The 15,197-nt window shown below is 37.3% G+C and overlaps 1 protein-coding gene across 1 annotated transcript in view; it reads left to right on the top strand.

Moving 5' to 3' along the window:
- The window catches only part of kcnk9 (potassium channel, subfamily K, member 9), a 43,475-nt gene extending 31,838 nt beyond the window's left edge, over window positions 1-11,637 (top strand). Inside the window, exon 2 of the mRNA XM_079878672.1 lies at window positions 6,722-11,637. Within this exon, the coding sequence (XP_079734798.1) occupies window positions 6,722-7,650 (929 nt within the window). The 3' untranslated portion in view covers window positions 7,651-11,637. The remainder of the gene's footprint in view (window positions 1-6,721) is intronic.
- Window positions 11,638-15,197: the final 3,560 nt, after the last annotated feature.

Raw genomic sequence — 15,197 nt, 5'->3', positions numbered from 1 at the left:
GGAATAAAAAAACAGAGGCTGTGAGAAATCTCTGTTGTACTGTGGCACAGAGTATTGAATGAACATACGTTTTAATGCAGAACCAATATGACCGTATCAGTGATGCCTCTAAAAACACATGCACATTGTTGGTTGCTTTCCACCTATTATATTTAGCTAGTTTTGTAGTAAACTATATCAGGGTTAGGCCTTAAAAATCCATCTTCACAGCAACATGAGTTAAATGATAATCTGATAGGTTAACCCGTGCATCCACTCAGTGTGAATAACAGCAATGACTCAGCTGTTGTTGTTGTGATGTGATCGTGACCTATTATTGCATCAATTATTCAAATCTGCCAATAATGATTTAGTGTAATTACTGCACGGGTTATAAAAGTGTCAAAGCTCAATATTAATTAGCACTTGCGTAACGCTGGCGACTGAGACGGATCACAGATGCTCAGACTTATGAAGGTGATTCTATTGCTCTACGTACCTCGCAGGAGTTTGTTAAAAACTTTAAAACTTGCATTCTTATACCACTGCAGATAGTGCCAGGCTGAAATGCATTTCGTAAATGTTCGGTTTGAAAATCCCGATGCGGTTTATTTTTGAATCTGAATTCACAGTTTCCCATGCGTTCCTCCCATCAGCGCAGTCTATGTCGTAGCGAGAAAGACCACACGCGGTATGACTAAGCTCATCAACAGCAAGAACTGGAACGAAAACCCATCCGTGTAAAAGATCAACCCACTGCCACAGATAGCGATAAAAACGCTTTTAAATTCTCATGGTATCAAAGCTCTGCAAGGCTCTGCATTGACAGTAAATAAACCACCTACGTGCATCAGCTCTAATCTCCTCACATCCCACTCAAGAGCTCTCGCTAAAGCAAGCGTTCATCTTCAGAAAGAGGAGGTGGAACGCCGCTGAGGTGAACAGGGAATCACGCAGATTGAATACTATGTGTTTGTCGCTTGCTGAATCAATATTACCACGTACAGTTGGAAATCTCTACGCTGTAATCACAGAGTTTATGTTTCTGATATCAGGGCTTGCGTAGTCTTGCGTAGTCTTGCGTAGCCAGACCTTTGACCTGGCAAAAGGTCTCATTTTGCACAAAAAATACCGACTTGGCCTGACATGTAAAGAGATCAATTCGTTTGCTTTTGTTTTTACGTGCTAGTCATTCAGAAGATTAGTCAGCTAGCTGGCGGGTCAGCGTTTATCTTATGTAAATGACTCACGGCATGTCTTTGCTGTTTTTGGCTGCATTGACAGTGAGCGTGTGGGAGGAGAGAGAGAGAGATGCAGGTGAGAAACCAAAGCTTCTGGCGTGTGTTGTCACGAACGCTGTAAAAACAGTGATGTCTCGCCCGCTTAAACTTTTTGAAAGATGTCTCTTCCACGGTTTGCGCAAAAATATGAAGCAGCACAACGGTTTTCAACATTGATAATAATCAGAAATGTCTCTTGAGCACATCAGCATATTAGAAGGATTTCTGAAGGATCATGTGACACTGAAGACATTCAGCTTATCACAGGATATCACTTATTAAAATATATAGAAAACTCTTATTTTATATTAATTATAATAACATTTCACAATATAATTGTTTTTATTGTAATTTTGATTAAATAAATGCAGGTCAGAAGGAGAGACTTCATTCAAAAGCTTAAAATATGAATTATTCCACACTTTTGAACGGTATGGGTGTTAGTGATTTGCACATTTTTTTTTGTCTTTAACACTCTAAAGTAACTCAGATGTGTGCAGATTCATTTTACTTTTACGTAATTCCAAATCGATTTCCCAATATTATACTAAATTAATGTCATACATATGGAGTATGTACTAATGAATAAACTGTTCCTGCTGGAACAGTTTGTGGAAAGGAGAATTTTTTCCTGTTTTCACCATTAATGCAAAATGTCATGTGACCCACACTAGTCAACACAGACCCAACTAGTGGCAGAACTAGTTGACATGTTGCTTTTTTTTATGTTAATATATGAATATTTTTTAATATATAACATATAATAATTTTATAGAGTGTCTGTACGTTTTTGGGGTCTGTCAGATTTGTTTTATGTTTTTGCAAGAAGTCTCTTCTGCTCACTAAGGCTGGATTTATTTGATCAGTCATTTTGTGATTAAAAACAGTCATATTGTGAAATATTATTACAATTTAAAATCTGTTCTATTGTATTATATTTAAAAATGTAATTCATTCCTGTGATACAAAGCTGAATTTTTCCAGTCTTCAGTGTCACATGATCCTTCAGAAATCATTCTAATATGATTATTTGCTGCTCAAGAAACTTTTCTTATTATTATCAATGTTGAAAACAGTTGTGCTGCTTAATAGTTTTGTGGAAACCATCAGTTTTTTATTTTATTTTTAGGATTCATTAATTTGAAATAGAAATATTTTGATCAATTGAATGCATCCCTGCAGATTTTTATTTATTTATTTATTTATTTTGCTTGTTTGTTTTATGGAAAAGGGATGTCTAAAGCAAAAAACCTTCTTCAAAATTTACATTTGACTGAGCTTTCGAAAAGTGTGCTCTTCAAAATTAAATTATCGACAGCTCCGCAATATATTCCATCATTAAAATGCAGCTGTATTGAATCTTGTCTTCAGATATCAGTCATATATGCTGCCAATTCTATCCAAGTGCACTTTCACCTTTCAACCTATATTGAGCCCAGCAAAAAAAAATGTTTTTCCAATATTCCACCACAGCTGAGTGATAACATGTAATTTACACACCATATTTCCATGAAGTGCCTGTGTGTGCGCACATGAGGTCAAAAGAGCAACTCCAACACAATAAGTACCCAGTGAAAAAGAAAAGAAAGCTCTCCCTGGTGCCGCTTGCAAATCGAATCGATCAGGCTCGACTTCTATAAATAGAATCCATAACCGTACGCTCGAGTGGGCAGGCGGCCTTCAGGGAAACTGGGAGATCAATCCTTACAAGTCCAAAAGATCAGTAAAAGCCAGTTAAGTTCGTACAAGTGCTCTGCAGGAGTTGAGCCGCGTGGCCGTTTTGTGTTGCGGTAATGAATGCATGTGTTTGTGGGTGTTGAGCACTGTGGCGTGGGCCGTCCAGTGGGTGTTCAGAAGGTTTTCAAGAGGCTATATGTCAATGCGATGCATTCTCATTAAATCTGCTGCTATTTCTGTAGTGACACAAATTAAGAACAATTCTCTTTTTTTAGTTGAATAGTTGCATTAGGTATTATATACATTGTGTATCCTCTATATTTTAAAAGCATCCATCCATCCATCCATCCACCCTCATGATTGCGAGTGTGATATTACTTAGTTAATATTGAGTAACTTCACTTTTAGACAAAACATTTTAGTACTTAAAAAATAAACAGAATCACAGCAGTTTGTTTTCTCTGAGCAACACACACAGTAGTGGCATTCCTGACTGAATCTGTGAAGTGAGTGATTCAATGACTCACTCGTAAAGACTTCTTTAGTTCCTGAAAGAATCAATGTTTTTGAATAATTCAGTTAAGGGTATGAATCATTGACTCACCAATAAAGACAGTGACTGCATCCGAACTAGCATACTCTCTTGACTAGGTACTTATTTTGAATAAGTAATTACTTCACGGCCGCTAAAAAAAAGTATGTTCTATATATTATGAGTGTGTGTATGTGTTCGCCATGTTGTCATTATCATGTGACCTACCAGCGTCAGTTACGCCGCTTCACTGTCATTCATAAATCCTCTCCCGTGGCCTCATGGGATAGTAAAGTATCCATCGTATGCACACTTCAGAATCTCGGCAGAAGTAGTAGATCATCCAGGTACTTTTTGCCTACTCTTTTATGAGTACTGTAAATTTCGGACATACTTCTGTCACATACAGTTTTTCACCTACTATATAGTAGGGAAGAATGCGATTTTGGATGCAGCCAGCAACTTGTTTTGTTTTGTTTTGAATGGTTCAGTGCATAATTAATTAACTCATATATTTTTTTTCTCAGAAATACAGTACATAAATACAATACGAACCTCTTAAATGAATTGTTCATTCGTGAGACTGCAGCATTATATATATATATATATATATATATATATATATATATATATTAGAAATGTGTGAAATTGCTTACAGCAACTCTATAAGCAAGCCTGTTAAAAACCACTTTAAACCATTATGTTTGAGCTAGTATCAATTCAGCACGTATGCAACTGTAACTAAACCTTTTTGCATGATATCTTCTCAGTGCTAATGAAAGAAGGAAGATGCTTGTCTTGGCAGAGTAAGGTGGGATGTAATACATTTTTACTGTAGTCTTGTCACTTATTTTCTTGCTCATCAGCAAAGACTGTATTAGAAAGGCTCGATGTGAGTCAGCGAATTTAGTCTTTTTACTCCCCGATAAAGTCTAATTAAGCTAAAAGCTTTACTGGCTCCACTATCCTTTCTTCTTCTTTTTCTTTTCTAAACCTGTAACGCCCACCTTCCTGTCTCGCCCTAAGAAGCGGGCCAAGGGGGCAAGAGAGGAAACCTGGCACTAATTGGACACCCCCTGTAATCTCTGAGCCCAGAATAAGATGAAAGAGACACCTGGTTTGCGTGACCTATACTCAGTGTTTTGGCTAAGATGGTGCGTGAGTCAGCTCACATTTTCTGCCTGAGTGCGCTTGCAGGCGAAGGCAACATTTGAGAAACTTTCAGTTCTTGGAAATTGACTGATTGGCTTCTTGGAATTTGGTGAAGATGATAGAAGTTGGCCAGTTAGCAGAGTAGAATTGGATTAAAGTATGAAATCACACCATGTTGCTACTTTCTGCTTCAAACTTTACGACTTTGTAATTTAGCTAATGATTTTTACCCAAATTGGCATACAGCACAGTTATCCCAGGGGAAATCCATCTAGAACAACTTGGGAAAAGTGCCTTGCCCAAAACTGAAGTTTCTTTAATGTTTTTTGTAGCATCTTAGGTACAACAAACCATTGTTTGCTGCTAGTTGCTACTATTGTTAAACCACTGTTGCTATAGTTTATGATTTTTTGGAGATGATAATGTTACACTGTAAAAAAGTAATTTTAATGTAATTTAAGTTGAAATTACTTAAACATCCGAGTTGATTGTACTTAAAATTTAAGGCATTTTTTACAGTGTATGAGCAATTTGGACTCTGGAATCATTAAAGCACCAGTATGTAAATGGTTTTCTAGTTAACTATAATATTCAAAAAGCTCTTCAATAGCACCTGTTGTGAAATGAAATGAATAAGTGACCATGAATATGCAAATTAGCCCCGTCTTCTCTCACTCACACCAGCTCAGAGATCATTGACGTGATTGGTTACAAGGTAGTTTGTGACGTCAGAAACACCAGCGATTTCAAACCACGTCTTTTTTTTCACTGCAGTTTTAAGGAGAAAATACTCAGCAGTGGTGATGACTTATGAATTTGCGCATGGTTTGTCTTATAACATAGACATATAAACAACATTAAAAGCTTGATTTTCACCACAGGGGGATTTTAATATTTTAAGTGATGTTGCTTTGCAATTTTTTAGGGAAATTTGAACTTGTTTTAGGGATTTCATTTTAGATATGTTTTTACCTGGGAAGTCAAAAATCTTAAAACCCATGCAGTGCAATGGTGGCAGCTCATGCACCGTAAAAACAAATTTATTCAGTTTACTTAATTCAATTGTGCAAATTGCAGCATGAATAAATTAATTGCTTTGTTTTATTATTTTTAGCTTTATTTTACCATTACAGTTTTATTTGCTATTGTTATTTGGGTTATACTGATAAGCAAATAAAATTGTAATGGTCTAATAAATTAAATTAATAAAAAAAAACCAATTACCATTGTTGTGGTTTGCATGCTGAATGTTGAAGTCTGTGAGTGACTCAAGCAAAATGGCAAGATATTGTCACAAATATAGAGGGATTATATCGACCCAATTAAAAGTTTATGCCATAAGTGTTAGCAATAAAATGTTAAAAGATCAATATTAAACATGATATATAGTTATGTTATATATCATTAATACATTCATTCAAAACATGGAAATAATTTAAGTATAAATATATATAATATTTATTACTTCACTTCCTTTGAAATCAAATCACTTTGATTTAATGTTGCATCACTACATCAATTGGAAGATAATTACAATAATATAAATGAAGTTCCAGATGCCCAACCAAAGGGAACACTAATCACAATAATGGTGAGAAATTTTAGGAAATTAACATGAATTTATAAAGTCAGCTTATGTGATGTTCTCCCAAAATTCTTAGTTGTATTGACAATAACATTTAAGATGACTGGAAAATGAGCGAATGCAACTAAGAAGAATGATGACTGCAGAAGTGGAAGACATGAGTGAAGAGTCTATTAAGAATTGCCCCGCCTGTTTTTTTTGTTTTTTTTTGCATTGGCAAAATAGTACTCAAACCAGTCAAGTAATGGGTTTTCTGAGTAACGAAGGCATAGTATGCAAACAGTACAGATTACTAAATTGTTTTAAGTAAGTTCAACAAATGTTTGGACATTAAGTAAATTTAACTAAAAATTCTCAGTAAGAACTACTTTTAGACTTTACAGTGTGCGGGGTTCACAGTCACACCTGCAACATTTGGTTACCAGCCCAGATTTTTAAGCATCAGCATTCTCAGCACACTCAGTTGTGTTGTTTGTTGTCATCTTTGATCTGATCACTTCTCTCTCCGGTCTCCAGGTTACGGTCACGCGGCTCCGGGCACGGATGCGGGAAAGGCGTTCTGCATGTTTTATGCTGTGCTGGGGATTCCGCTCACGCTGGTGATGTTTCAAAGCCTCGGCGAGAGGATGAACACCTTCGTCAAGTACCTGCTGAAGCGCATCAAAAAGTGCTGCGGGATGCGCATCACGGACGTCTCCATGGAGAACATGGTGACCATGGGGTTTTTCTCCTGCATGGGAACGCTCTGCATCGGCGCGGCAGCTTTCTCCCACTACGAGGACTGGAGTTTCTTTCAGTCCTATTATTATTGTTTCATAACACTCACCACCATCGGGTTTGGGGATTTTGTGGCCCTGCAGAAGAACAAAGCCTTGCAGAGAAAACCCGTCTACGTGGCGTTCAGCTTCATGTACATCCTAGTGGGGTTGACGGTCATCGGGGCCTTTCTCAACCTGGTGGTACTACGTTTCCTGACCATGAACAGCGAGGACGAGCGACGGGACGCCGAGGAGAGAGCTTCCCTGGCGGGCAACCGCAGTAGCATGATCATCCACATCCAGGAGGACACGCTCCAGAGGAATCGACGGAGACGAGAGCAGCAGCAGCACCGCTTCAGGCCAGAGGTCACCGATCTCCAGTCCGTTTGCTCCTGCATGCACTACCATTCGCATGAGTTCGGGAGCTCTGTCGGTCTCGGGTTGGGAATGGGAGGAGGAGGAGGGGGAGGAGGCGGTGGCGCGTTTCCGCACCAGAACTCGTTCGGCTCTCAGTTGAGCCCCCATCAGTACCATCACTACCACTCGACGGTGTCCTACCGCATAGAGGAGATCTCGCCGAGCACGTTGAAAAACAGCTTCCTTCCCTCCCCCATCAGCTCCGTCTCACCCGGGCTCCACAGCTTCACAGAAAACCTCCGGCTCATGAGACGACGCAAGTCCATCTGAGGAGCGGCGGCGCCCGGTAACTCATCGCCAACCACACACACATATCCAATGCTGCTGCTCTACCAAACCTCATTCCTGCACTTTTTTCGACATTTCCTGGCCCTTGCGAGATGACGTTGGATCACGCGAGCAGGACGCTTGAAAGTTTGATGGATATATAAGAACTTTGTAAAAAAGCATGAAGCATGGATATCTATTTTTGCAGAAAACTTCACCTGGGCTTTCTTTGCCCTTTTGAGCAGCGCACCTGAGTGGGTTTGGATAAAATAATACCATCCTGATATCTTATCAGACGATTTGTGTTTTGAATAATACAAAGGGAGAGATATATATAATTTTTTTAAGGAACATGTGAAAATGTGTTTTATCAAACGGTGAGCAGCCTCTGGTTCTTTCTTAAGATACAAGTGCCACACCAACGAAGAGGAAATAACGATAAAACTGATTTGAAAAGGACTACACAGTATCAGGTATTGTTTTCTATAAGCAATTCTATTTAAGAAGAATAAGACATTGATTCACATCATGCCAAAATATTGTTGCCAACCATAGCATGTTGTATTAGTTGTTTGATGTGCGTCATCATTTCCGTTAACTTTTTTTTCATTTTTTTCATTTATTTTTCTTTCGTTTTTGTTAGTTTCATTTCAATCAAACGTTTTCTGTAAATTATACATGTGTGTAGAGACTTTCCAAGTGCGTTATATTTAGAGGTGACAGACGAGAGACAGCAAAAGTCGGTCTTGAGAGGAGAATAATTGCATGTGCTTTGTTCAAACTGGTATGCGTATACTGTTACGAGGCGAAGCGATGCGATGGCTACTTTAGCTCTGGATTCAATATAAAAAGCAAATAACCCTTTTAAAAGTATTGTTTGAAATGAAAGTCCAAAACATCCACTAAAACTGGGCCTCACAATGGGAACGTTACGGCATCGCAAATGATTGTTTTTCATCGGGATTTATATAAAAAACAGCACGTTGACTCGACTATTATTCCATTGTGAACAATCAATGTATAATGTATGCTTACCCTAGCAATGATTGCTTTTCTCTCAACCATTTATTTGAATGAGACTTATTTAAATGCATCAATAAAGACAGTTATTTATGTATTTTACACTTTGATGATGTCTTGAGAAGGATGCCCTGCAAATCAGATGGTACCTCATAGGCCTAAAATTGCTCTGACGTTGATTGAAAAACATAGTGCACCTCTTTTAGGTGAGAATGTAATCAACAGTTCTCCTTCTCTGCTTGTGCTAGGGATTGATTTTTTTCACTAGCTGAATTGCATCTCTGATATAACAGCAATCATGTCACTTTCCAATTTGAAACTAAATCTTTTACTGGGTCTGTTTCCTGAATATAATATATAAGTGTCTGCGTCACAGTTAGGATCATCCAATAAACCAGAGTTGGAGTCAAGACCAAACCCTACAAGACCCAGACCATGACTTGACCCCTCGAGGCCCAGATCCAGACCAATACCTCTTCAAGTATGAGTTTGTCCAGTTTAATGAACTGAAATGGAGAAGATGCTGAATTTATCACATCATTCACTTTGTACAGTGGCTAAATAGTCATTCAAAGCCATTGAATTTCATTGATTTCTGTAATCATAGATACCTTGTTGAATCACCTTTTAGTAGGAGGTCCTAAACTAAGACCAAAACCGGACTTAGAGTAATGCAACTCAGGCCACGTTTATGTGGCTTTGATGGGTCTCAAGATCAAGACTCCAACTCTGACAATAACTAACATCACAAATTCTGGCTAGTAAGAATTTGTGAAAGTGACATGTGAAGGCCAAGTATGGTAACCCATACTCGGAATTTGTCCTCTGCATTTAACCCATCGAAGTTAGTGAGTAGTCAACACGCACACTCTGCAAACCGTGGACACACACACACACACACCCGGAGCAGCGGGCAGCCACTCACTCCGGCACCCGGGGAGCGATTGGGGGTTAGATGCCTTGTTCAAGGGCATCTCAGTCATTTCCTGCCGGTATTGAGAATTGAGCCCGCAACCTTCGGGTTACCAGTCTGACTCTCTAGCCATTAGGCCACAACTGGGTATAGAATGGGTATAGCAGTTTGTTTGGATTAACGGTTCCATTACTTGTCAATTTTTTTGCATTTCCTTGATTTCAGTTTCATTTCACCACCTCATTTTCAATTGAGAGTTGGTCTCTAATTTTACCTCTGTGAAGCAAATAAATCAGAAGCAGTCAGGATGGTTAGTTTTTATCAAAAATCCAGGATTCTTGGGCAGGCGACTGGTAATAGTTTAGGTGAAATGTGACACATAAAGCATGAATTGGTTATTAAAAAAAAAAAGGCTTTTGGTGGTAAGTGACTTTCGGCTTGGAACCCTGTTGATGTTTTCTTGGAAAAATAAATCTTGAATAATTGTCTTGATGTGGATCACTGAGGTATGGAAAGCCCAAAGTGCCCGCCAAAGTAATTCGGTTTCAGACAAGACTAATTAATGAGAGAAATTCCAGAGGGACTCCGTTGCTCCCATGCACTCTTTTAGTCAATTTCCGAGTCTGCCAGCGGGAAGCGTTTCCAGGCTCAAACAGTGCACCCTTCTAATACCAATCAACTTGACGTCTGACATTCTGGATTTCACAGCATATGTTGCAGCACTCATGTAAATTTATGTAAATCGCTACCATTTTATAATATTGTACAGTGCATATATTGTAAGTAGTTATATCCTTGACAAATTAAAAAGGCATATTTTAAACTCAGATGCATTCCCATTTTTACAGCATTCAGCATACTGTATATGTGCCTTGAAGGGGTATCTTTCAAATGTGGAGTTTGTATTTCATTAAGGCACATACTCAAATTCATATTCAGATATAGAAGCAAACAAATTAAAACACTTTGTCTAAAAAAAAGCTCCCCCATGTATCCATATGGGGAAAATACCAGTTACATCAAATAAAACCAAAGCAACTAATCCTCATAAATGCCGCCGCCGCCACACAAACATATATTTTAACGTAAACACTGTCTGAAATACGTTCTCTGTTTCACTAGCACAACAACAACAACAACAACAACAACAACAAAACGCATTGTTTTCCACTTTTTATGGTTGTCACATTAACCTATGTATGTACATGATGGTTTCTGGGGTAAGGACAGAATAATATGTATTTTACATTAATAAATTGTTCTTGCATACTATATATAATAGCCTGATGACAATTACTCAGACAGATAAGCCTGTATGTATGAAATGGATGAAATGTAATAACTTTATGACTGGCAACAGATCTACTGCTATGGGTGGGCATTGACATAAATAAAATGTGTATCAAAACAGTTCTGTTTACTTACAGTACATAAATCAATAATAAAACGCAAATTTCTTCTTGATATTATTATAGGGGTGACATGAGTTAATATGATGATATAGCAACTAGCCTCAGTCTCCCCTATATATAATTTAATTGACAATATATGTTTTTTTTGTTTGTTTGTTTGTCTGTCAGCAGAGAAACAAACATTTGTTGTGACCATCTCTTTTTCATTTGTTTACTCTCAGCTACTATATTTTTATCTTGATGCTAGAGGAATATTGCATTGTTAAATCAGTCTGTCCACCCACAGCAGTGTGATTCACTCTGCCGTATATGATTAGTCACAATAATCATCCTGTTGCTCTATATTCATTTCTACAGTGATCTCTTTCGGCAATAGAATCCATTATTGAGGGATCTTTAATGATCCCGCTACATCAAATAATCTGTGTGACCCTCTCTGACTAAAGAAGGGAGTCCGTCATGATACGGATTCAAAGTCCAGACTGTCAGAACAACATATTGTTTTGCCTTTATTGGGAAAACTTGCAATGGGCATTTCAATTTGTTTGTTTGTCTTATTTGTTGTGTGTGCATGACATAGTGTGGCCGGCTGACCTCTTGACCACATGACTGGGGTGAATTAAAAATTTGAATTAAAAAAATTTCAACTTCCTTCTTCTCTTACCGAGTGCTCTCTGATTGGCAGTTTCTGTATTACATGACAATCTGCATAAACACACATTCATTGGTTTTATTGGTGACAGAAACTTCAACTTATTATAAATATAAAAATCTTTACTGTAAATACACACATTTGTTTAAACCAGCTAGATTAAACACTTGCATCAGTGTTACTTTAGTTTAATTGAAATACTATTATAGTTTTTATTCAGATTCACATTTTATACTATTCGTATTCATTTTAATAGTAATGTTTTAGTACTTTTATTGAGTTTGTGTCACTTTTTTAGTTTTTAAAAAGTCTGTAGTTTTTTATTGATTTCAACGCTGTAAAAAAAGTTGCTGCCTTACATTTTTAAGTACAATCAACTTGGATGTTTAAGTCATTTCAACTTAAATTACATTTAACTGACTGCAATTCTTTAGTTTAATCTTGTTTAACTTATTTTGATGAGTTAAAGCAATGTTAAAACATATGTTGTCATAACTTATTAATCATTTATTTTTTTAACAGTGATATTTTTATTTTAGTTATTTTAGTACAAGCTACAAACAAAAATGAGAAATGTCAGTTGGCTGAAACTAAAAATATATATATACAGTATATTTTATTTTTACATTTATTTTATTTAAAATAACTATTTTTTAATGTTTTTTTTAGTTAACTATAATAACCCTGACTCATATAGATGCACTTACCACTTCATACTTGCACTGATAACACAATCAGCATTCACATCTGTGCACATGACTTTTTGACAGCTACTGTTTGCAAATAACCATGTTGCCAAAGTCTTTTTCTGTTTCCAGTTTCCTGTGTTGCCATAAGTGCTGTCAATAAGCGTGCAGAGCATGCTTTCTCTCTGGGCCCAAAATTAGTGCGTTTTCTCAGTACATGATGGGAGGTGAAAGGTGCTGGATCACACCACACAATCCTTCCCACCTTATCTCTCACATCAGGATCTCTTCAGCAGCTGTCGAAACTGGCTTGTAGGCGTCATTTGCGTGCCATTTAAACTTTAACTACAGGCAATAGATCAAATGCAGTGACGTTTATTGCTGCTTACGGTATAGTCATTCTGCTGTAGTTATGTACCATGCTTTGCAATGTAAACTACTACTAAATACTACTCTTTTGGCGTTTTTCACATGGGAGTGAAAGGATTTCGGACGCAGCGTTAGTTTATATATACAAATAGTTTACGCATCTTTCTTTAAACAAAGTCATCAGGAACAAGTTTAAAATGTATAATGTTTAATGTAAACAAAATCATATAAACCTTTCCTACTGAATAAACCATCTTTAACTAGCCTATAAGGTTTTAAGCTGGGAGACTAGCTAAACCAGGCTGAAACACAAGCTAACCCATCTTAAACCAACTAGACTGAGCAAAGCCTATGCTAATTTAAGTCATTAAGTCAAGTTATTAACCATATGGATGTTTCACACTTGAAATTGTTAACACATCGTGATTTAGTTACTAATTCACACTGTACTGGCAACAAACTTTGAGATTAACATCACAAAAGCAAGGAACGCCTAATAATCTCTGGTTAAAAATGCTAACGCTGTGCTAACAGTATATGCTAATACACTTTCAGTTTATAAGTGCGAAACATTTTAAGTCAAGGTCTAACGCTGCATAAGATTCAAAATGGGATGTGGGATAGTCCTACCTGTTTCTCTGACTTCCGATCATAAAGACGCTCAGAAGATGACATACAAAGAAACAAATTGCAATGCTAACATTTGCTTGCAGGTGTTCGTTTGTCAACACAGAAGTCTCCTTGAAACCAAATTGCAGAGGATAAATGATGCTATGCAATGCTAAGTTGTTCTGCAGGTGTACGATTATCAGCAGAGAAGGTAATTTACACACCTGTTTCTTATTACCACGTAGAAACTTTGACATATTGATGCATTTTACTTGCTAAAATGTGAATGTTTATCATTAACAGTGTACATCACTCTGCTTCAACCTGCCTAAGGGGCTTTAATAATCTGTGGAGGAAAAAAACTTTTCCTTTGCACAGAATCTACTGTACTTGTTCAGACACTTGAAGTGGCTTTGCATTTAAGATTCTTTTACTCGTTGCAAGATGGATAAAGTTGCAGTGGGATAAAGTTCTAGTAGTAATGCATTAAAGATAGTTAGTGGAGTGCAGAGCAAATCTGACTTATACACAGTGGAGCTAGCAGAGGCAACATCACCTTCTAAATGTGTGAAATCTAAATGAATCCTAGTGAAGGAGCTAGACTTTAAGAGAGAGAAAGAAGGGGCTGAATGTGCCTGTGAATTTCACTGTGAACCTATTTGTGGAAACCACACTCACGTCTTGAGTGGAAGAATATGAAGCTGTCATTTTCTGCCAATAAAAAGTGTGTGTCTGTGTTTTAGTGAGTGAGAAAAGCACTGTTAATTCGAGACTAGGCGGTGAGTAGGAGCTAATACAGTTGTGATGGGCAGTACAAGCTCCAAGTTTTTGTTAGCGCATCTATATTTCATTATTCATTTGTCAGTGCAGTAAAATGTTTAGAAAATGAACAGATCTGATTGGAAAATCTGATTCAATGATCCACATGCTCAGTTGCAAATGCACATCAACTTACAGTTACAGTTAGCCAGTGTTTATATTAACAATTTGCATTACTTTGTGGAAGAATTGTTAAATGGCATTAGGTCTGTTTTTATACAAATTAAGGTAACACTCTAGTTTAGGGACCAATCCTCACTATTAGTACTTATAAAGCACCCAGACAGCAACATTGTGTCGGCCCAGGCCCGGCCCACGTCTGGTACACGTGGATACGGTCCAGATGTGGGCCGGATCTGAGCCGACACAATGTTGCTGTCTGGAAACATATTAATGCCTTATTCTGTGGGACCATATTCTACATCCCTTAATACTACCCAATACCTAAACTTAATTATGAGTTTACTGAAGCAAAAAATAGTTAGTTAATAGTGAGAATTGGACCCTAATCTAAAGTGTGACCCAAAATGTGTTATTGAAAATTGTGTTTTTTTTACTGAATTTGCTTTTGTAACCATTTTATAAAAGAAAAGTGCATGAGGCTGTTTACTCCATAAGTCACTGTAAAACCACTCAATGCTTATTGCTTTACTCCAGTGAGCACAAGTTTTATATTCTGGAACCGTTTTGTAAACTGACATTGCCCTGTGTCATTAAAATAAACTGTGTACATTTATAAAATGAGCAAGTAATTTATTGCATGTAAACATTTCACTGCACTGCATTTAATTGGATATTTGACTTCACTGCACTGAAACATCCTAAGATTGCTTAAACTATGAACAGCATTCGTAACCCATTTTACAGTAGTGTCCAACAAGATCAAAATTGTAGGGCAAGACTTGATTGTATTATCAGGAATTGATTGTATGATGTAAATTGTTTTATACCAGAAAATACTGTAGCTGTAACACACTTTTGAGGAGGCTTTCTGACCATGTCCTGAATGCTGAAGGTCAAGTTCACACAATTTATCCAAATGATAACGCTTGTTTTTCAGATCTTTTGTG

This window comes from Squalius cephalus, assembly GCF_949319135.1.
Source record: "Squalius cephalus genome assembly, chromosome: 8".
NCBI classification, from domain to species: domain Eukaryota; kingdom Metazoa; phylum Chordata; class Actinopteri; order Cypriniformes; family Leuciscidae; genus Squalius; species Squalius cephalus.
This window is presented reverse-complemented; position numbering and strand designations above follow the sequence as displayed.